The 23,417-nt window shown below is 38.6% G+C and overlaps 1 protein-coding gene across 3 annotated transcripts in view; it reads left to right on the forward strand.

Moving 5' to 3' along the window:
• Positions 1 to 23,417, forward strand: part of SLC44A1 (solute carrier family 44 member 1) — a 79,857-nt gene that overhangs the window by 11,404 nt on the left and 45,036 nt on the right. For all 3 annotated transcript variants that reach the window (XM_054810253.1, XM_054810256.1, XM_054810254.1), the window contains exons 2-4: positions 7,251 to 7,340; positions 9,774 to 9,916; positions 17,873 to 18,009. In XM_054810253.1, coding sequence (XP_054666228.1) covers positions 7,251 to 7,340; positions 9,774 to 9,916; positions 17,873 to 18,009 — 370 coding nt within the window. The remainder of the gene's footprint in view (positions 1 to 7,250; positions 7,341 to 9,773; positions 9,917 to 17,872; positions 18,010 to 23,417) is intronic.

A 23,417-nucleotide genomic window follows, 5' to 3' on the forward strand; every position in this document is an offset into this window, starting at 1 on the left:
ATGAAAGAGAAATGGCTGGTTACTTCATTTGATGTCAAAATGGCTGCAGCTGCTTATGGAACAGGGGACTTGTGTCTTGGTTTTAGGCTTCAGGTTAGAGTGATATATAAACACCCTAAACTATTAATGCTCAGGGTTAGGACTCATCTGCTCTTCCTCTTTAGGCTCTAGAATTAGGACCTGTTCAGAGGTGGAAGAAATTTCATTAGGACAATTTACTGTTGCTGCTAGTTCTTTTAAACAGTCGAATAGTGTAGAAAGGTGTACTGTGTCTTGGACAGAAAACTGCCGTACTCTTTGGTAAACTTGAGAATTACATTCTTGCAGTGGAGACATTTTGGTAAACTAGTAAATTATGGTGCCCCTCTTTCATAGGTGGCATGCTTCATGATGAAGGCCAGCACGTGATTGGGGCTGTTCTTTAGTTCGTAAAGACACAGAAAATGAATAAAGAATTGTCTCCTTAAATGGTCAGTAGGAAACACTGACACGTGGTTCAAGAACTGTCTTTTTGGCAGTTTGGGAATGTTTCAATAGCATGTGAAACTGTAGTTTTAAACTTGACAGGACAGCTTCTGGACTGGATGACTTCTTGGTAGCAATCTCTTTAACCTGGCTTGCCCGTTTCCCAAGGAGAACTCAGGAGCATACCATGCCTTACATGTCATTTTGTGGTGTGCACAGTATTGCAATCTGGACCCACCAATTCTGAGGCACTGAACTTGCATTGTAGGTGTAAAATGACTGTTATGTACTCATTGTGCCATTGGATTAAATTGAATGTTATTCATACAGTCACTTGAATCTCTGGTACTTTATCAGAGCCAGCCTTCCTTCTCAGAAGGGTAGGTTCTGCAGGACGCAATGGCAATTTGCCACTAAAGATCCTGGTTAGGGTCAGTATCCTTTTTTGCCTCTAAGCGCTGTTTATTAATGCTGTGTGTACACTAGGACTGTTTGTCTTCTATGTAGATAGATAGCTACACAGTCCTTTATAATGCCTTGATTTATGCATGCAAACAGCAGTAATTTCTATTTACTCTCCTACACTGAGCTACAGTCACATATACTCTGAATCCAGGGGATAAAACAACAGAGACTTTAAAGGGAACGTAGTTAGATGAATGTAGTTCTTAGGATGAGGTTTTATAATAAATGATCTTAAACTGCCACATCAGTAATAATATCCCTGAAGAATTTTAAAAGTACAATAAAAACTATCCTTTCATTTAAAAAGAAAAAAAACCTGAAATACTTGTGAACCAAATTTTTCCATACATTACCATTATTGAAACTGGTTTGAAATTATAACAATGGATATTCCAAGTTTTTTCTATAGTGGCTCTCTGCAGACCAAAAAATAAATGAAAGCTATTTGAAAGGTTCATTTATGTAATCCTTTTGTAGTAATTTAAACTGCTGGTAATTTAGCATTTTAAAAAAAAAGTTTTGCACAGATTACACACATTTCATTCCTTCAGGAAACTACTTGTTCTCCCCCAAATAACTTTTTAAAAATCATTGATCTGACTTTAGCTAACTTGGCAGCGATAGCTAATTCAGCAGTGATAGTTGATTCAAAGCTATTGCGTTCCTGTGAGCTTAATGAAAGATTGAGGTCAAACTGTTGCTGCAGAGGAAAGGGCTGTAACAAAAGCTGTTGTTCTTAAATATCAGAACCTAAATGAGAAGGGAAAAAAAAAGATCATGAATTGTTTCCACTGCATGAAGAACTATGATCAGAACTTCACCTTTGTTAGGTATCAGAGGATCTGATTGTATTGTGCAGAAAGTCCAAAGGAAATCAATCTTAACTAGTTCCATGGCTTTCAGAACTATTGATTTGTTTTTTAGCTGGGTTTTGTGCTTAAAAAACAAAATAAACATATGTTGCACTGAAAAGTATAGTCATAGACACCATTTTGAGAAACAAGCTGGAGTTCAGATATTTATGCATACCAGTGTTCACAATTGACAGTCTAATGCAACAGTTCTGTGGAAGATGCATCTTAAATTTTCTTGAATTTTGTAAATGCTCATAGGGAGAAAATCTTTGTAAAGGGCATGCAGTTGCTGTTGTGATTGAGATATTAAAAACTTGGAAGGTGATAGAAGGGAGACTAAGGGCCAGAAGAGGTAAAAAAAATGCAGTGTGTGTTGCTGAGGGGAGAGTGGTGGATGGATTTATTTTGTGAATTTACCAATCTTTAAGGAAAGGTCAAACAATTAATGAACATAAATGGTGAAAGCAGTGGTGATGTTTCCATACACTACGTCTATGTCTGGCAGTACTGTAACCCACCAGCTGAACCAACAGAAGTTTCAGAAATTGTAAGTGGTTGGAAAAGTCAAAAAGCATGGTATGAGCTGGTAAGGGGGGAATGGGCCACATGCTGAAGTGCCTGAGTATGTTAGGATCTGAAAAAACTTTATAAATCTAGGCCTGATTGTTTAGATGGATGAGTCAAAATGCTGTGTCTTGTATTCAGTATTCACTAGGAAAAAAGTGGCTGTTTCTAAGGGTAGAAAATAAGAAAGCTTATTCTTAATGCCTGCAAATGGAAAACTGGATGTTTTGCAGCAGCGTCTTGTGTTAGAACCAGGTTGAAAGAAAAAGGAAACTAAAAGAATTGATTGCTTTTTAAAAGGGACTGTCAATGATTTGTGTGCATCTCTGTATAAAAACTATTTCAACTTTTTTGTTTTACTTTCTGTTTTGAAGTGGAACAGATTTAAACCAAATGCTGCAGTAGAAGAATATTGAATCACTATGTTTCATCTGCATGTAAGGCTTCATCTAGTGTTACTTACAAGGAGAGGTAATGAACAATTTGTCCTGGCTATGGGCGTTGCAAGAGTTTGGAGCACCTGCAGTCAGAAGCTGCCTCTTGAGCCCAAACAGCATAGCTCATGTAACCGGTATCTCATGAAGTTTAACTCAGTTTGGCTTTGCTGGCTGTGGATGTTGCTTTAAAATTTTGTCTACTCTTGGCTGTGTATGGTAGTCCTGGAGTTAGATTAGTAGTTTGCAAGATTGTTCTTCCTCATGACTAGTAAATCTTCCTATGGGATTTTGATGGGACATCCCCTTCATCCTGGGTCTCTTCTGAGACATGTTTTGGGCTGAAAAACGTGAGGGTTGTATTTGTTGTTCTCTTTGGTTTTATTTTTTGTCTTTAACTACTTAAATAAAACTGTATCTGTATTCTTACAACCTGTGTGTTGATATGCAAATAGGAATAGTCCTATACCTTCAGTTGCTAGCTTAAACTCACTAGACAAAGTAAAGCCTGGAGTCTAACATCTCTCTGCATCTCCTTTTCATCCAGTGGATGTTACTCAGGCCAGTTATTCATTGTGTTGTCCTTAATTCCGCCTATCTGACTCAACTGTAGCTTCATTTTCTTCCTCCCGAAACACGCAATCTGATCACCACAAGACTTTAGGATTTCTTTCTGCTGCCTTTCTCATGGTGTTGCAACATCTTCTGTTGATGGAAATTTCCATCTTTATCCTGATCTTATTCACATCTTTGCTATTTACTCACAGCTTGATTAGCCATATATATAATACTGCAGATGTTCTTTACTTGGCTTCTTGCTTCAGTCACATTACTCCCGAATTGTACATTGCATAAGACATTCTGTGTTAAAAAAAATTCTCTGTAATTCCTTGCATCTGTAGTCTTCTGCTGTCATGCCATACTTTTACACTTTTTTGTGTGCTTATGTGTGTTTTGCACTCTGGTTGGGAACGGTGAGTGCTGGTGTAGTAGCATCCAGAACAGCTATTACAGTTAACAGTGAAAGTAGTAACCATTGGTTCTGTGCTATGCTGATACCTGTAAAATACATTACAGTATGCAGGAGAGATGTAAATTCAGACCTGCTATGTGGTGCTGCAAAGGTATATTTTGGAAGTGGCAGGGAGAAAGAAATCTGAATGATGGGGTTCTATGTTTGTTTTGAAGTGACTGGATGCAATGAATACCAAGAAAATGGCCCCTTTTTATTTTGCATTTGCATACAAGTATTTAGTCTCTTGAGACCACCTAGCTCTGAGTTCAACTAAAAAAACCAACAGCTAATGTGCTGGCATTCCTCACACTTCTCTTCTGCAAGAGAAAGCCTAACTTTAGACATCCAGCTGTCTAGGAGTGGAATTAAGACCCAATTGTAAAATTGTGCTGCACTCAGCAGTTGTGATTTGTTTTTGAGAAGCATTGAGTTTGCTAAGATTTTTTGCAGAATGGACAGATAAAAACTTCTGAACACACCTTTTCAAGTTCCTGAGTAAATAACTCTTAGGATCAGCACAGAAGAGCTGTTGTGGGTAGGAGAAGTGTTCGCAACCTGCAAGTGTGTCTTGGAGAGGCAAGCTCTTTTGCCTGCTTTCCACTCTAACTGATAGAGCTCCTGATTCTCTGTGCTGTGCACTGGTAATTGTATGCTTTGTTAATGGCAAGAATATCCATAGGTAGCAAAGCATAAATTATAAAAGCTCTGTTGTAAGAGAAAACTTAATCAAATTTTTTTTTTTTTGTTTCTCTAGCTTATCTAGCTTTCTTGCATCAGCAAATATTGAAGGCTCTTAATCTGTCTGAGGAAAAGCTGATTTAGGATTGCAGGCAAAGCATGTCTGCTAAAATTTTACGGTATTTGAGTTAGAATGGAGACAAAGCATAGTTTCCAGACTGCAGAGCAAACAACATTTGTTATACCTTATGTTGACCATAGATTAACAATTTGTGTTGCCCAAGCATGAATATCAAGGTCTCAGTAAACATCTAAGGCTGTTGAGTGGACAGAGAGTAGTCACTAGAGAGACATGGACACCAACATCAAAGATGAGGATGAAGGGCTGTGAAGCTATGGAAGAAGATACAGTGGGAATCCTGAGTACAAGGAAGCAACTGAGAAGAAAACAGCAGATAGATACTGGCAGCTGTCTTGGGTTGTAGCACGATCCAGAGAGAAGAAAGATGGGACAGCCTTCTGAAGAAGGGTGTTGTTCTAAAGATGTATAATTTCGTAACAATGTTAGTATGCTGAGTGGTTAAATTGAGGGTTGGTAAGTATCTAGTGCCTTTTGAATTGCCTCCAAGGGTACTTTTTGCTTAAAATACCTTCCTTTTTATTTTTTTAAATTTTTTTCATTATGTTTTGGAGCAGAGTAAAGACTATGGACACAGAATTAATCCCTCTATGCATTACACCTGGCATTTCAAGTTTCTTTTTGGCATATAAATTGCAGTCCACTTAGTAAATAAGACAGATTACTTATGGTAACTGTGACTAGTCAGACAACCTAAATCGTTGCCAGAGCTATTCCAGAGGATGTCCAGTGGCTTTTAAAAATCCTATTAAAAGATTTTATTTGCAGGTGGTACAGAGAGGATAAAAACTCCCAACAAAACAAACAAACCATACCATGCGATGTATCTTACTGCTGCCTCTTGTCAAGGGTGGCTTACTTTTAAGGTGTGGCTATCACTGAAATTTATCTCTGCTGTTTGTAAATAAAAGTAAATCTCTAAAGAGTCCAGAGTTCTTGGAGTGGATTCAGGAATAGGAAGCATGAAGCTTTACATATTTTATGCAATTATGATTATGCTAATTATAACAATACAAATGTGTCAATCTTGTTGTAAATAGTAAGTTTGAATAGCGTGTTAGTTTTAAGTGTGAACTGCTAGAATCAGAAAACCATTTTGTTGAATGATTGTAGTAGTATGCATAATGTCACCTTTTAGCACCTCTCAGTACTGATTATTGAGTAAAAATAAAAGAAGTTTGACTGTTCAGAACTCGGAGTGAATTTGCGCAGTTTGAATTAACAATATAAATATAACATCTGCAACTGGATCTTCCTTATGTGGGATTGCAAAAATAGCACGGAATTCCCTAATGCAAAGCTGGACTACTTAGAAAACTACTTTTTGAAGCATGGTGCATGGAGGATTTAATTTACATTATATCCAGTTTGTAAATGCTATTATATTTAAAGTTTGCTTTGTGCTTGTGAATTAGCAAAACCCAATGTCAATACCAAAAAACCTCACCTTGCTAGTGTGTTAAAAAACCCCCAAACATGCTGGAGATAAAAGCTGTTGACATTTTCCCAACCATTCTGTTTTAATTCAGTATTGACATTTGCTTCCTTGTCAAGAAAGTCTTGAAGATGCTTCAGTCTTGATAGGAAAAAGAAATTGAAAATTTGAATAGGTTTCCCCTTCTGCTCTCTCTGAAGAGGACTGTTCTGTATTCTCCCTATATCAATCTCCTTTTCTTCCTCAAGTGTGAACAATGTGTGTGGGTTTTGGGTCTTAGTAGACCTGTGTGAACAGTTAGTACTTGGGAACTAATGGAAAAGCTTGTCTGTGCAGCTGTGTATTTTTAAAAGTAGCTATAATAAATAATTTTGTTATAATAACAAAATTCTGATATGGTGGTTAGTTTTGCACTACAGCCAACGTTACTTCTTTTCTTAAAATGGTTCTTTTCTTAAAAGCATTTTGCCTAGATAGCAAAATGGCTGTTTTTAACAAACTTTAATTATCTTAGCAGTATGTACACACTTGAGCAATTTTTCCTAATGAGCAGCAAACTGAATTGCTTACAACTGCCTCTTTATACTTTGCAATAGAGTCTCCATCATTAAGTGTTTCAACCTATAAGTGCAAAGCCTTTGCTTTCTGGCACCTGGGCAATACTGACTAGGGATTTCTTTGCTGAAATGTTAAGCTCAGCTGTCTCTTGGCAGGTAGAGAACTATTCCTTCAACAGCAATTTATTACTTTCTTTCTACCTCCACTGTATTTTAAAATACTATTGGCAGGTTTAACAACTTAGGAGATTTTGAAATGTTTAACCTTTTATCCTTCTTGGAAAGCAGATTACTGGAAGGTAGCTTTGGAAGAGGGCAATAGCAGATATTGTTGATTCCATGCCATTATCTTCTCTCGGTTATTTAAAAAAAAAAAAGTGAAAATATCCTGTTTCATGGATAAATACCTGTAAATTCCGGGATAAACTGTTGATCTAGCTTCCAATTGAGGCACTTCTTTTGAATTGTCAGTCATGAATCTTACTCTTTAAGTTTTTTGGCCAAGTTGCTTCAGCTATATCAGAGTTTAAAGATAATTCCTGCTGTACGTTAGTGCCCTGGATAATTGTTTTCTGCCTTTTCTATTACAAGCAGAAGACAATTAAATAAGTGTTAATGACCTCATCTCTCTCTTCTCATGCAAGAGCTCCAAGCGAGAGTGGAAGCCTCTGGAGGACCACAGCTGCACAGATGTACCATGGCTGCTGTTATTCATCCTCTTCTGTGTAGGAATGGTGAGTAAAACTCAAAGGATTCTGTGAAGGTTATATTGTAGGAGAGTTTGCATTCATTAGAAAGAAATTTTTAAACTCTTCATTAACTTAGTCACTGCGTAAGATTAGGGTATACTAGCATGGGATCTGTCAGCTGTGGAACAGAAATGGGTGGTATGTACACATCAAAGGCCTTTGGTAGGGATCCTTAATTTATTATTTGTGCCAGTTCTTGCTGCAGCTCCTCTTCCCCTGAAACTCCAGTTTCATTGTGATTTTCATCGTGGAGAGGTATCACTAGACTCATGCTCTTTATGGGACTGTGGGTATCCCAGAAACGATAGCTTTGAGTCTGGTAAACAGTTCTGTGAATCACAGTAAACTTTATGCTGAGAAACAAAGATTCTGAATATCAAACAGTTGACTGTTTTCTTCTTGGATGCTTAATAGAAGCAGCTATTATTAACAACCATATTACTAATGGTAAGATCTTTCTTTCCAAGTTATCCCAGCTTTTTCCTGTGTGATGAAACCATCACCTTGCTCAAGACAACCTCACAACACTGTACACTTTATATTACAAAACAAACCTCCAAAAGATGCAGATTAGTGAAAACTGGAAATACACTTCTTTTCATCTTCTTTTGTTTCATGGACCTACATATGCTGTTCTTCCTAAACTGAGAATGTCTGTCGCTGTCTGGTACTACTGTGTTGCAAGCAGTAGCCCTTAGGACTTTGGGAGTTCTGTGCTGTCAGCTTTCTTTTCTACTGTCCCTTGATCTCTGGTCTTTGGAATTATTCCATTGGAAAATTTCTTTTTCTTTCCCCAAAGTGTTTATCACTGGCTACACTTCAAATGCAAAGATGATTTTTTTTTGTTTGTTTAAATCATATGAATTATATTCTCACTGTAACCTGTGAATAGCTTGAAATTTTAAAAAGTACAGTACTTCCTCAAACAAGCAGGTCTTTTTTGGGTGGGGTTTTTTTCTTGCCTTTGTTGATGTTCCCTTGTTACTCAGTCTATACCTACCTGTTCCTCCAATTAAGAAATTAGTCTGCTGTGGGTTAGTGTCCCAGATTTTCCTACCTAAGCAATATAATATGCAGAGTAATTATCCTATTGGGGCAAATACTGTTAGTTACAGTTCTAGGGGACTTCACTTGAAGTACCATGAAGGGTCAGGAGGGCATCCCTGCACTGTTCTAAATTAGATTAGATGGGGGATGAATTGCGTGATTTCCCTTACCCAGTGTGTAGGGAAAAAATTCTTGAACCAGCCAAGAACCTGAGCACTATTGTATGTAAAATGAACGCTAGTATGTCCTTTACAGAATAGTAAGGCATCCGAGAAATTGGAAGTGCTGGAAATCAGCTTCAATTATTACTTGTGATAGTCTTTTGATCACTTTGCTCTCATTTTTCACTTTGAGTATTAAGCCTATAAGTGCATTAGCCAGACCAACTTGCTGTCTGGAATTTCTCTATAGTGACAGCCTGTCTGTCAGAGGAGGTAACTCTCCTGTATCTTTAGACCTTTGAAACCACCTACATTTTAACTGTTCCATGCTGACTTCATTACCTGTTGTCATCATCTCATCTGATCCTGTCACTGCCATCTGTTGCTCCACACATTTGTCTCAGCCATTTGCTCTGCTTCCCTTTCTCAAATCTTAGCTTGCCTCATCCGATGGTAGCAGAGTGAGCCAATGGTTCAGTTCTCCCTGTCAGGGGTGTTCCTAGAGAGCTAATGAGTCTTTTGGGCCAGTCTCCTCCTCATATCATCACCACCTTGATCTTGGTTGTGCTAGTGAGAAATCTCTGAAAGTTCACAGCAACACCTGCCTGACATTGAGTATTTTCCACATGAATCTGAACCATTTTGCGTTCTCTTGCTCTGTTTGTTGCCTGCATTTGAACCCAACATCTGGAACCATAGTGGCCTTGACCTGGTCACTTGATCTAGAGGATTTCCTTAAAAGGAACTTATGTCAGATAGGGCTCTTCATTCTAGTTTATCTTTGAAAGCACATAATTTGAAGGAAGAAAATAAAATCTTAAAGAAAGAAAATCTAGACTGTCTAGAATCTTCTAAGATGCATACTAACCTTTGACAACTACAGATCTGCTTGTAGCTCTCCTTCACTGCCTGCCCTTGGCCTCCCTTCTGCTTCATGCACGACTTGCTGACAATATGACTCTCAGAAAACTACCTACAAGATTCTTAACACTGCTTGTCTAATATGCAGTGTTAGACGTCTGAATCCTCCTTTTGTCTTGCATTTAATTTTATAATTGCACAGCAGATCTCTGTGGATGGTCCTTGTCTTTCCTTTTTCAGTCTGAAAGAATTTTTTTAAAAAGTCTGCTTAGAAGCAAATGAGTTAAACTGACTTTTCCCATCTGTCAAACAGAGTATTACTAAACCGTGTGGTATTTTTCTCCTCCAGGGTTTTATCTGTGGCTTTTCAATAGCTACAGGAGCAGCTGCAAGACTGCTTTCAGGATATGACAGTTATGGAAATATTTGTGGACAGAAAAATGTCAAGGTGGAGGGAATAATCAACAGTGGTTTGGACCTCACACACAAGAAGTGAGTATGTGATTCAATTGCTTTGTTCTGCAAACCAGGAAAGGCAAAACATTTCTTCCTTTGTGAGTGGTTTTCAGTAAAATGGGAAAAAGGATATCCTAACTCATTCCTCCTTGTCCTTCTCCACTCTTCTCACCTAGAGAACAACAATCTTTTGTAACAATCAGCAACAATACTGAGAGAGCATATGTTGACAGATGTGCAATATGAGTACAGCTGACTCTTACAGAAGAGGCTTGAGGAGAAAATGCACAAAAATGTTAAGCAGCACACAGCTTGTACTAAGCAGTGTCATGTGAAAACACATATTTACAGGTCAGAACCAGCACAGGTTATTTCCTATCCTGCAGAAAAAAAATCATACTGCAGTAGTAGTACTGGAGCTGAATAACAAGAATTCTGGACTGGAGGGCTGATAACCTGTGAACATCTGTTGAGGTCAGTCTGCCAGTCAATAATCAGACTGCATCTGTACAACTTGGATGACTTTAGAAAGTAAACTATTTAATCTAACCTTAAAACAGTGATACTAATTGAGAAAAAAAAAAGGTGTTCCTTTCACTGATTACTTCAAAGAACTAAAAAGTCTTTAATTTCTGAGTATGGTAGCCTTTTACTTCACACTTTACTTTCACGCTAACAGAAAATCCGTAATTTGCATGAATTATTTTGGAAGGATGCTTCCCTAAGATCTGTGTATTTTGAGTTGATATAGTAAAGATTTCTAAATATCTGGTTTAAGATTTAATGTGGCTAGGTAATTGGTCTGTTATGAGAACAATTTGGCTTAAATAAAATAACCTGTCTTTTTCTTCTGTCAAAAGAATAATTTCTTAATCTAATCACAGCTTCCAGGAGGGTTGAAGGGCTTAAAATTTATGGAGCATAATTTTCCTACTTATTTATATAAAAAATTTAGCGCTTTCTAAAATCAGGTGTATTCAATACAAAATTGTCATTCTTGTGACAGAAAATAAAAATTTAAACTTGTATTTTTAAGCTTGCTCACCTTTAGAAAGAAATGGTCTCTGAGTTTGTGTGAAGGCAGAGAAACTCAGACACTATATTGAAATGTACCGATTAACAGTGTAATAGTCTCCTACATGTAACAGAAATTGGGCCATCATGAAAAGCAGTATCTAACACTGGTAAGTGATTTCTTTTCATAAAGGCAGGATTGAAAGTCAGCAAATAATAATAGAGACTCTTTTTTAACACAGTTGATAGAGCCCATTGCATGTCAAAATCTTAATAAGGTTCAAAAGGATTATGTTTTTCTAATACAGGTATTGTGGCTTGAGGCATGACCTAAGCAAATGAATGGATACATTCATACAGGTTATCAGCATTTCTATTTGGTTGAGAGTGAGAGAACACCTTCTACCAAGGCAGATTATTCTATAACTATTCATGATGAAGTACAGTCCAGGGTATTGGAAGAGGCTAGTTCTTATATAAGCGAGTGATCCTTCCCACTCTCACACCCTATGGCTTTTTAAATTTGTTTGGCAGTTTTTCAGAAGAAACTATCTACTTTGCATCTGTCTCTAGCAGATGGAGTTCCTGCAGTGTCTGAGGTGCAGTTCATAGTAGTATTTCATGCTGTTTTACAGGAGCACTTTTCAGACAGACGGTAAAAATAACTCTTCTTACTGCTTATACATTTCCATTTGTGTAGAGAAAGAAAGGACTTTAAGCTGTACAAATGTGGTTCTTGCAACATGAAGTTGTTCTCATTTCATTCTGCTTGCAGGGTTATTCTGTCTTCATTTCCCAGTTCAAGGCAGAAAAGCTAAAAATAACATTTTCTTCCTTGTAAATGACAGCAAACTGTAGGCACTGTAATGAGGAAGTGAAATGGATGTGGTCTGTGTGGATGTGGAAAACTGGGTGGTGAGGAGCAGAGTCCTCACAGGGGTATGATTTGATCCATTCTCATCAGATATGTTGAAACCAGTGAGATGTGGTTTTGGGAAGGAGGACCAGGGACAGCCTGGTCTGGTCAACAAAGAGTGAATTAGTCATCTTGTTATTTTTACAAAGAAAACACAGTACAGCTTTATTAGACTGTGCTCTAGAGTCAGACATGAGATTATAGTCTGGTGTTAGTAGTGAATTCTCATTAAACCTATCTACTTCAAATAACTTGCTTTTCAAGTTTTGGCAGTTATAAGGGAGTTAAAAAATGACCTTTTATTTGCAAATAAATTATGACCTTGGCAGCCAAATATAAGTCTCGAAAATGCTAGGTCAGTCTGATTTTTTTTTTTTTTTTTTTTTGATCACCAATACTTTGCTGCTTGGACAGAATTCAGTTCATGCTGTTTAGTATAAGACAATGTGCATGTGCTGCTATAGGGAAGAGTTAGGGTGGCATTCCACCTTAATAATGCTTTGTCTCAGGAAAATGCTTGGGGTTTAGGTTGTGGGAAAACCCAGGGAGAGTTTGCAGCATGTATACAGAGAATTTGGTTGAGTGAAACTGTATACGCCCTACCCATAATTTGTTTAGAGTGTGTGTTAATTCACTTCTCCATTATTGTGATAAGATGGTTATTAGATCACAGCAAACAGTTGTTCTGCAAAGTACCCATTTGCCTATAAAGAAATGCCTTGAGGGCTGACAGAAAATCAATGACACTGGCAAATATGACTGTACAAAATACTTGAAGGTAAAATAGGCTTGTTCGTATGATTTGCCACCGTGCTTCCAGAATCAAGGGGTAGTGTACGAAATGACGATGATGTTTGGTCTTCCTGGTTTTGCAAGGGAAGAAGAGACTGCTGTATTTCTCATGGTCATGAATAGGTAGTAGGCCACTTGTCTAGTAAGCTACCAGTAAGAAGCCAAAATTGTTGATACTTTTTTTTTTTCTTAAACCTCCTCTCATTTTGAATTACTTGCCAAGAAATCTGGATTTTTCTTTCAGAAATGAAAAAAGAAACACATTGAAATACAAACTCAAAATGGTAGTAAAGCATAAGGAACATTATCCTATAGAGCCATAAAAAAAATTATGATGCATTTTGAAAAGCTGTACTGAAGTTTCCGTGAATTACATGCCTCGAGGTGAACAACTTGCTATTGACCTTATTTTCAGACTCCACCGATTTTGAAAAATTAAATAAACTCTTTCCTTATTCTCCTTTATGTATAGGAAACAACTCAAAATTAAAGATGACTTTAAAATTTCTGATTTTTATTATGGCTACAGAAGGTAGACATATTAAAAATTACATGCAATTATTTTTACTCAAGTAACTTTTTCATCATGCCATATTTCAGAAGTTCTTTTAAAAAATTTTGATTTTCAGAAAAGTGGATTGTTAACATCAAAGTATCACAGAACCATAGAATGGGTTTGGATTTGAAGGGACCATTGAAGATGATCTAGTCCAACCCCCCTGCCATAGGCAGAACCTCTTTCACTAGACGAGGTTGCCCAAAGCCCCATCCAACCTGGCTTTGAACACTTCCAGGGATGGGGCATCCACAGCTTCTCTGGGCAACCTGTTCCAGTGCCTCACCACCCTCACAGTGAAGAATTTCTTCCTAACATCTAATCTAAACCTACCTTCTTTTAGTTTAAAGCCATTACCCCTTGTCCTGCCACTACACTCCCTGATAAACAGTCCCTCTCCATCTTTCTTATTAGGTCCCTTTTAGGTACTAAAGGGCTGCTAATAAGGTCTCCCCAGAGCCTTCAATTCTCCAGGCTGAACAACCCCAACTCTCTCAGCCTGTCTTCACAGGAGAGGTGATCCAGCTCTCTGATCATCTCCATGGCCCTCCTGTGGACTCTCTCCAACAGCTCTATGTCTGTCTTGTACTGGGGACCCCAGAGCTGGACACAGTACCCCAGGTGGGGTCTCACAAGAGCAGAGTAGAGGGGCAGAATCACCTCCCTTGACCTGCTGGCCACGCTGTTCTTGATGCAGGATACGGTTGGCTTTCTGGGCTGCAAACCCGTATTGCCAGCTCACATCCACTTTTTCATCCACCAGCACCCCCAAGTCCTCCTCTGTAGGACTGATACTTCATAAAGATGCCTGAAGATGCTTCCTAGGTTGTAAATCTGATCTACTGCATTTCCAATAGCAAACACATTTTCATTTGCAGTGTTGAAGCATCTCTAACAATATGATTACTTTGTTTACTTCAGTCTTTGTATTGCTGATCTAAGTTACTTTATCAACAAATTAGTCTATTGTTGATTGTGAATAAGTGAAATTGCAGCACAAAGCATGTAAGTACGTTCTTCTCATGAGAAACAAAACCTGTCGTGGTGATGCAGTATGGAATTTTTAGCCCTAAACTCACTTTCAATAAATTGTAGCTTTAAAAACAAAAACCAAAATACCTTTTTGTCTGTCATGTTGGTGCCTAGCATTTTGATTCTTGTTTTAGCTGCTAGAAATTAAAAAAAATCATACTCCTTTCTTCCTAGATCATAGATTGAAGCCACAGATTTGATAGCTTGGAGTTTGCTTTGCAGCTGCCTTACTGCTCTCAGATCTGTCTCTGAACCATGCAATGCAGTGTTTGAATTACATGTGTCTGTTTAAGGGTATGTTAACACAGCACTTCAGTCAAAACTTCATATGGCAATATAGTTTCATTGTCTTTCTAAATTTCCAGGCTGCAGTTAAAACTGTAGTATTTATTTTCCAAAATATTCTAATTTCTTCTATTGTTTAAAATTATAGCTTGGTCCTTGAGTTTAAATGATTATAGAAGTAGTCTGGATTCTAGTTTGTTAATGTTGACCTTCCTGACTTCTTGTCTTTTCGGCTTTTCTTGGTAATATGTGTTAAGGCAAGTTTGGAAGAACATCCTGCCTGGCTACTAGAGTCTAACCCGGTACAGCCCCTGACCCAGCGTCTCTGGCTGGGCTGGGGGACATGGATGGACAGATGTACATGGGACACTGACATGGTTGATTACAAAGACTGGCACTGACCAGGCACTGCCGTCAACAGCGCCCGCGTGTAGGACACACATACAACCCAAGGAGAGACAGCCACCTCCCCTCCTCCTCCTGGGCTGGCAGAGACAGAAGGTCACTAGTGCAGGCACACACATAATACTCTCCATGTTCACATGCACATTTATGGATGCCCCAAGTACCAACACAGCTTTTCTGCCCACCCAGCACCCCTGCCCCAATCCCAGGCCCTCTTACCTGCCCATGGTTCCCCTCTACTCAGCAGCTGGTCCATCTCGGTGCTTGCTAGCAGGCATGCACACATTCATCCCACAGGCACCCCACGCTCACAGGTCCCCCCAAATACCAGCACAGACCCTCCGCCCACCCAACACCCCTGCCTGGACCTACAGCCTCCTACATGCCTGCCAGTACAGCTGCAGTTTGCTGGTGAGTTACACATGCACACCCTGCACATGTCCACTTTGGGGAAGGTACAGCTGCTTGCCAAGTGCCAGCAGCACCACACAGACTGTGGCCCACAGTCCCGTTCCAGCTGCTGCCACTGAGCCCCTCACTTACATTGCACCCACCCCTCCCCACCCTGTTTCCCCCTGTAGCTGTTTTTTTGGGACAGGTGTTGTTCCTACCCCAGTGGCTAGTGACCAAGACCCCTCCCCGACCCAGTTGCTGGCACTGAGACCCCACTCACTTTGGTAGCTGACACCACAGGCCTGGGCCACCCCCCCCCCCCCCCCCCCCCCCCCCCCCCCGTCTAATGCCAGTTGCTGGTACCAAATCCATCACACTGGTCCCACTAGTAGCTGGCACTTAGTACTTGCAGCACCCATGCACACAGGTGAGATTATGCATAGAGAAGAGTTAAAGGTTTTAGTAAGAAGATAGGACAGACTGTAGTGATCAGTACTAACCAGCCCTGGCTTACATGCAATTGGCCCCTTTTACACCCCTTTCTGTCTGTCTCCCCCCTTTGTTTCTCCCCAGTCATGTTCCATGCACATTCCCTCAGCAGCTGGCACAACCCCACTGACACACCCCACTGCATCCTGCACCCTCAGGTTTGTGTCCTTATCAGTTGCAAAGCCCTGGTTTTTCCTGCAGTTTCTTGATAGCCCATCAATTACTGTGATTGACCAGGTTTGTTTCTGGTTACTGTTTTCATTAACACTAATGGGTCAAGTTTTATGTCTGAGTGTCTCCCTCCTTTTCCTTATCATCACAACTTGGCAAGGTCCTTAGATAATCTTACTGAAAGGTAAGAATTCTCTCACTGCATATAGCCGTACTAAATGGTGCAACTAACCAGGTTTGTTCTCGTCACAACCTCCCTTATCATTGGTCAGGTTTGACTCTGTGGGTTCTTGTTTGTAGCTCCTTTGACTAGATCCCCTCAAAGGAGCAGATGCTCTCCTTCCACATGCCCTTACAGTATGGAAGAGCAACTGCAGGAACTTGTCCTATTAAAGAGGAAGCTATAACAAGAGTGTCCAGTTAACACAAGTATTGTATGTCTTAGCATCAACTCAAGGGTATTTTCTCTGAAATAAAAGAAAAATGTGGAATTGGTGGCCTGTTGTTCACACGCAGTTACCTTGGCTGTGTGCGTGGGACAGAAGTTTTTATGTTTGCACTTGCTGCTTAGATTTTCATGATCTGTGGAGTCCTGAGGTGTGTAGTGTGTCTGAAGTAAAAAAAAACAGAAATAGTACTGGATAATTTTCATAGAGATGTGGACAAGGAAAGGATATGTTTTAAGAATGTAAGGAGTCTACAACCACATTACAGGTGATACAGATGACATGGGTTTTGATGGGCTTTCAGGAAGTAAGATAGGGAGCCTTGAAAGACTGAAAAACTGTACTAAGTAGTAGTAATTCTCGTATAATGAGACTGGATAATAGAACAGGTTTTGTGAGGGGGAAAGTTATACAGCAACTGGCACATAGACTGAAAGTGTTCAGGAAGGACCTAAATGCTTTCTGGGAGCAGAAAGGATTTTTATTGATTACAGAATTAATTCCTATCATGAGGACTGCAAAAATAGAAATGGCATTTTATATGGCGGTTTGGTGGTGTTTTCCTATGATGATGTTAGATTATATGAAGAGAGTATTTCAATGCATAGTATATTACCAGAATTGTAGGAATTTGAAAGACTTGTTTAACTTCAGAATAGAAAAACATTCTGCATCTGTATTATACCATAAATGGACAATACTGTATGGTTAGCATTTATGATGAAATGTGTATAGCCAGGAGAAGATGTTGGCAGGGAAGGTATAATACGTACTTCACAAATTGGGTTTTTAAAGGACAGTGATTCATCATGGAAGTTAGCATATAGAATCTCTTTAAAATACTGCACTTGAATATTAGATAGTTCTACTTGAAATATCTGCACAATTTTTATTTCAAAATAAATACTACAGTAATTTGCTCAGCCATATGGACTTGTGGCGTGGAAAATCAATCTAAACTGGAAAACTGTTCTTTGTTACTGGTATTATGTGTATTCATTAAAATAACTGTGGACTTTGTCCTCTTAGCAGCATAAGTATAAATTTATGGGGCTTGTTGGGTCTTTTTGGAGAAAGTTGGAAATCTTGAAGTCAGGTTTAATGTTGAAGTTGAGCTTTGTTTGTGAATGTTTAGACCTGTATCTTTGAAGAGGCATTGTAGAAGGGCTGCCATTTTTATGAACAGCACCATTTGAAATGACTTGAATCTGGTAGAGTTAAATGTCCTTTCTGTGTGATCCAGAAGTATCTAAATATCCGTGTATTTGTTGTGCGTGTGAGTACCTGAATTCTTTTAACCCACACCATTATGATAACACCAATTTTCCTGTGTTTCTGGGTAGGCTGAAGGTTAGTGTTGGCTGAATCTTTTAGTTAGAATATCTCAAGTTGGAAGGGACCCATAATAATCCTCAAGTCCAACTCCCACCTTGATTTTGTTCAGTGTAATTGTTAACTAGAATAGAAGTAATTTACCTTTTTTTCTCTCCTAGGTATGTGTTCTTCTTGGATCCATGCAACATTGATCTAGTACATCAGAGGATCAAGTCCCTTGCTTTGTGTGTATCAGCTTGCCCAAGAAAAGAACTGAAAACTCTGGCTGATATTCAGAAATTTGCAGAAACTAATGGTATGCAAAAAGCATGTCTGATTTTGTTCATATATTAGATATTTTCATAGAATTAAAAAAAGGCTTGTGTGTTAGCTGAACTGAACATTAACTATATATTAAGAAGTATCAATAGAAGTAATGTGATATTTTTATTTAAGCTAAAACTGTACTAAATCTTGCAGTATTAATATGCTTCTGTCATGTCTTGGACAGTTTTGAAAGCTCATTGTTAAAACAGAAGTACAAAGTGTAATGAGAATTTGAGGAAATGTCTAACTGTAGGGTATGTTCTCAACTCCTATGGAAATGTTCTGACACTGCTGCTCAACAGTGATGCTGTTGAAATGTCCTGATATATATGGGGCTAGTGAGAGCAATGCTGCTATTGAACAGTGCTTGCAGCATGGAGTATGGCTGTGGATGTGAAAATACTCCTGCTTTCAGTCAGTGCTACAGTGCAGTTCCTGTTTGGGGTTTTTTTTGTTTTCTTCCACTTTTCTTTTTTAAAGAAATGTAAAGGAAACTAACTGTATTAACAAATGAAATATTGTACCCTATCCTCCCCAAGAGCAGTACTTTTTCTATGTAATAATAATACCGATATTATTCACTCAATCCATATTTTAACACTGTATGGAATAAAAAGCATGAGAGGTAACCAACTTTTGGACCTTTCAAAAGAGAGCAAAGATAAAAACTTAAAACAATTTGAGGAAAGTTCAGCAGTTTTCAGCTATTCAAGTGGGAGTGTTTTGTCCTAAACTTTCCCACTTAATCTTTTAAAATGCTGCAGTAAGGTTTCTTTGCAAGATACTTGGCTTATGATGAGTCAGTCTGGGTGACGAAGTTGAAAGCAGATTACTTTTCCTAGAAGGAAATGAAATGTTGATTTCTGTTCTGGTACAGGTTATGCAAGTACTTCTTGTTTGAAAGCCAAGTGGGTTGAAGTCGCCATAGGATACTGTTAGTACCCTTGGTTCTCCCACTGCATTGTGCCTGCACATCTGGATGTCTGAATTGGGGACCTGTGGCATTAGGGTCCATGTGGACCTGTGCCAGCACAGTGCAGCGGGCGGCCTGAGAACAGCAGAACACGTGATCTGCGTACTGCTGTCGAATACAAACCCACAGGGAAACTAGCCAGTATCATCATGCAGTTTTACTCTTTACCCCTTAACCGGGCATACTGAGTTTATCTTAATTAATGCAGGCCAGTTATTTGTTGGTGTGAAGTCAAGGTCATCAGTAGTGGAGTTTCTTAAGTACCTCTTGAAACAATGAGATGCAGTCATGCCTTGTTTTACCACAAAAATTGTTTCTATGTTTATAAGTCAAGTCTCATATTAACTGTGCCTGAAATATCTTCAGCATAACCATCTTTTAAAGTACACCAAAACCCACTCTTCCTAAAACATGCTATGCCTTGTCCTCGTGATTCTCCATTCTAACTTTATCTCCCTTATTGTTTTAGGTTTAAAATAAATCTTTCAGATTTTTTTAAAAATAAATATCAGAGTGAATTAATTGTTTCAGTTTACCAGAAGCTTTGTCAAAAGTATGAAACATAGTATTACAGCAGAACAGAATCATTAATGAATTCAAGTCCTCATTTTCATTATTATTATATTGTGCTAGTCAAAAAAAGGTACTGAGCTGAGCTTCCCTTTTATAGATGAAAACCGTGCAAGACTAGAATCACACAGTTCAGAGAAATACTGTCATCATCATGGTTTCATGGTTATGTTTCTGTTTAAATGTTCACTGACCTGTACAGGTTCCAAAAAGCAATGGTTTGCAGCAAATGAACAGCTTAAGTATTGATCATCTTAAATGTTGCATATGTATAGTAAAAGTTAAAGCATGATTCAGTCTTAAAACAGAGCAAGAACAGTGAATTAATACAAAACCTATAATACTCAGTAAACAGAATCATTTTTCTGAGAGCCACTTTCTAACTATGATAGTGGCTTTAAATTAATTAATCCTAGGATTATGTTTGGCTGTCTATTTCGAGTTATCATAGACTCCACAATAAAAAGGATAATAAAGAAATCTGAGGACTTTGAATATGACTGCACAGAGCTTAACTGCAATATCTATGTTTGCAATGATACCTAGTTAAAATTTAGAATTCAACTGTGAAGTTCTGAAGAAGGAGGGCAACACATATGTGTTTGGTTTCTTGTGATAATCAATGCTGAATTTTCCAGGCTTGCAACTTCTAACACTCAACAAGAAAAACACCTTAATGTTTTAAATATATGGGTAGAGAATGCAGTCAACTCTTAATTTTGCTCTGCTGAGCCTTTCTGAGAGCTTTAACTCTTCCTGCAACCTGAAAAAAGCAGTTGTGCTGGAGATAGGCTCTGTGTAGGTTGTTGCATGTGCATTTGAAGAGTTAACCATTTTCACCTGGCTCACATGCCTTCCTTGAAATCACCTTACTTGTACGTGCACCTTGGAATTCTGTGATGAATTACTGTTTAAGCACCCTCCCATCCCAAAGAAATCTTCTGTTGTGCCTCAGACCATCAAGAGGTGGTACGGTAAGTTCAAATAAAGTTTTTTATCTAAACATCTTTATCAAAAGATGTAACGTAGTAAACCAAGTTACAACATCGTTATACTGATTAATGATTTTATCAATGCCAGGTATGATCTTCCAGCTAGCTTAGCATTAATGGTATTGTCCCCAAAGTGGGACAGGCACTTGATTGCCTGTACACAATATGACAGAACTGCCAACCCCTAAGGTTCAGAGCAATTATGGCAGATCTCTTACTGTGCAGTACAGCTTGTATTTTTCTGTAAGCAAGATTATAAATAAGCATTTAGGGCAGGAAAAATGCTTGCTTGAGGCTTGAAGATCATTTTATGACAAAGCAGCCTTTGGCTTCCTGAATTAGTAGTGATGCACTTGCTATTCTGCTGTAATTTGGGAAAGGAGCCGATTTGGTGAGTAATGCTGCACCATTTCAGGACAGTAACTTCAATCTCACTCCCACCCCACTTGCTCCCCCACAGTCAGGTCCTGCATTTGCAGTACCTTCCCATCTAAGAAACAGAGGTCTGCCCCACGCAAAGCCTGGGAGATTTTAGGAAACAAAAAAGTGTGTGCCTGTAATCTGTTCAGAATGATTGACATCCAGAACACTGGGAACTGGTTGGGACCTTTTATAAGAGGAGAAGAAAGAGAAGGAAGAAGCTGGGCAGTTGACTGCTCAGATCTTTGGCCTATACAAAGGTGCAAGTTATAAAGCACAGGAGTGTTCTGGAGCAACTCCTAGAGGTGATGCAAAAACGTGCAGTGCTGGCTGAGAGCATTTTCTAATGCTATTCTCACATAGCCATGCTGATACTTGAGTTTGTACAGCTGTGGACTGGACATGACTGAGAATGTTGTATATTGTGAACTGGCTGCTGCTGGTCTCACTAGGACTGTCTCATCAAGCAGAACACCTCAGGCAGGGAGTACTTGGGATTCAGTGTTTGTGTTGGTCTTGGTACTTAAAAAATGATGTATTTTGAGTAATGTGACTGAAAGCTGGTTTTTTTCCAGAGACCTGATCGTTGCTTCAAAATGTAATGTCCAGGAAATACTGTAATGCTCTCTTCAAGATCTTGCCAAAGTATTTTGAAATATCCTTGAAGATATAATTCATATATGGCTGTGCCAAATGAATAATGAAATGTCGTTATTAAAAAGAAACACTGAACAGGTGGCCATAATTTCAGTCATGTTTAATTCAGTGACAACTATACTGACTGCTCATTGTGGGAAGTAATATTCCAATCTGTTGTGTAAATGACTGGATGCAGATTTAGAAACCGAAAATGAAATTTCTATTTTATAACATGTTGGCAGGCACCTTGGTTGTCAGAATTCTGTAGCTAGGCATGGCTAGTTGAGGTCCGGGTGGACCTACAGCCAGAGGTAAAGCTACATTGAGTCTGCTATGGAATCTGACCTGAAAGAAATCAATAAAGGAAATCAAGCTGGCTAAGTCAGAGCAGGTCATCTCTCTGAGCTATGGGAAGGAACCATAGGGGAAAGAAAAAGGATTTTTCTTCTGTCTGAAAGTAATGACATCTTCACATGTAGTTATCAAAGTACATCTTTGCAGTATACTGTTGGTACTTGCCTTAGAAATAGTTGTTACATCAGTTGCTGTCAGCTTCTGACATTTTTCTTCTGTTCCTGTCCCCCACTCCCAACTTTGTTTTTAGTGGAAGTGTGCTGGTTAAAGCTTCATCCTTTGCTCATGATTTTCCCGAAGTCTCTTGTACCATATTAGTTATAGGCATATGATTAAAGAGATTGTGCACCAGTAGGTCTTTGAGACCCTGGATATCTTAATTCTCAGTGTCATTTTTTGAATGGCTGGGATAAAAGTACACTATGACTGGTCTTGAGATACAGACTCATCCACTTCTACTCTACCTTGTCACCAGAACGGCCTGTCAGGGTTGTCTTGTATTGGAAATGAACCCTCTAGTCAGAATGAAATAATTTTCACAACAGAAAGTGGCTACATGTGGAGTCCTCCAGTAATACAGTCTTGTGTTATTGATTACATTAATAAACCATTTGGAAAGGAGGAGGAACAGTGAGGTAGTAAATCTTGCTGCGGCTACTGAATTATTTAGAATTACATGAAAAAAAATCTGACATCAATTGCAGTGGAACAAAATGTCAAATGCAAAGGAATGCCTGCAGAACGAAGGGGTAGGAAAAAACCTGCATTGTTATGCATTTAGCGTTTTACTTTAAAATGGTTATTGCTAGTTGGGAAAGAGATCATGAAGCTACTGAGGACAGTGATAAGATTAGGTGGAGGCACAGCATTGTCTGAAAGTGTTACATTTATTAATTGTAAAGAGAGAAGAAAAAGGCACTATTTTGTGAAAACTCATGCTGTGTTGGGATCTTAAAGGCTATGTTCTGGTCCTTCCTTGGCAAAGTGTTTTCTTAACTTTTTTCTAAACTTTTTGGTATTATGTGTACACATACTGAGAAGGCAAACAAGGATGATCACAGGAAAAGATGAATGATTCTTTTGCCTGCAAAAGAGAAAACTTATCAGGAAGAGTAAGGTCTTTAAAAGCAGGAATAGCTTAGAGAAGGTTAAAAAAATTCTATTTCTTGATGTCATAACTTGAGTAATATGAAATTAGAGGTCAAAAAAGAAATTAATAGGCATCAAATGGCCAGATTTTTTTTCCACACAAGTTAGAGTTAATTTATGAAACTTCTTGCCATGAGGATATTTTAGATGCCAAAGGGTAAACTGTTGTATAATAGTGTTTGGATATTTAATAGGTTAGTACTCAAGGATGTCCTTGAGCTGTAAGTGGTGGAGAGCTAAAAGTGCAGTAGGGGAAACATCTGCTGCTGGACTAGATGGATTTTCAATTTGATTCCGGAA

Source organism: Grus americana, chromosome Z, assembly GCF_028858705.1.
Source record: "Grus americana isolate bGruAme1 chromosome Z, bGruAme1.mat, whole genome shotgun sequence".
Classification (NCBI taxonomy): Eukaryota; Metazoa; Chordata; class Aves; order Gruiformes; family Gruidae; genus Grus; species Grus americana.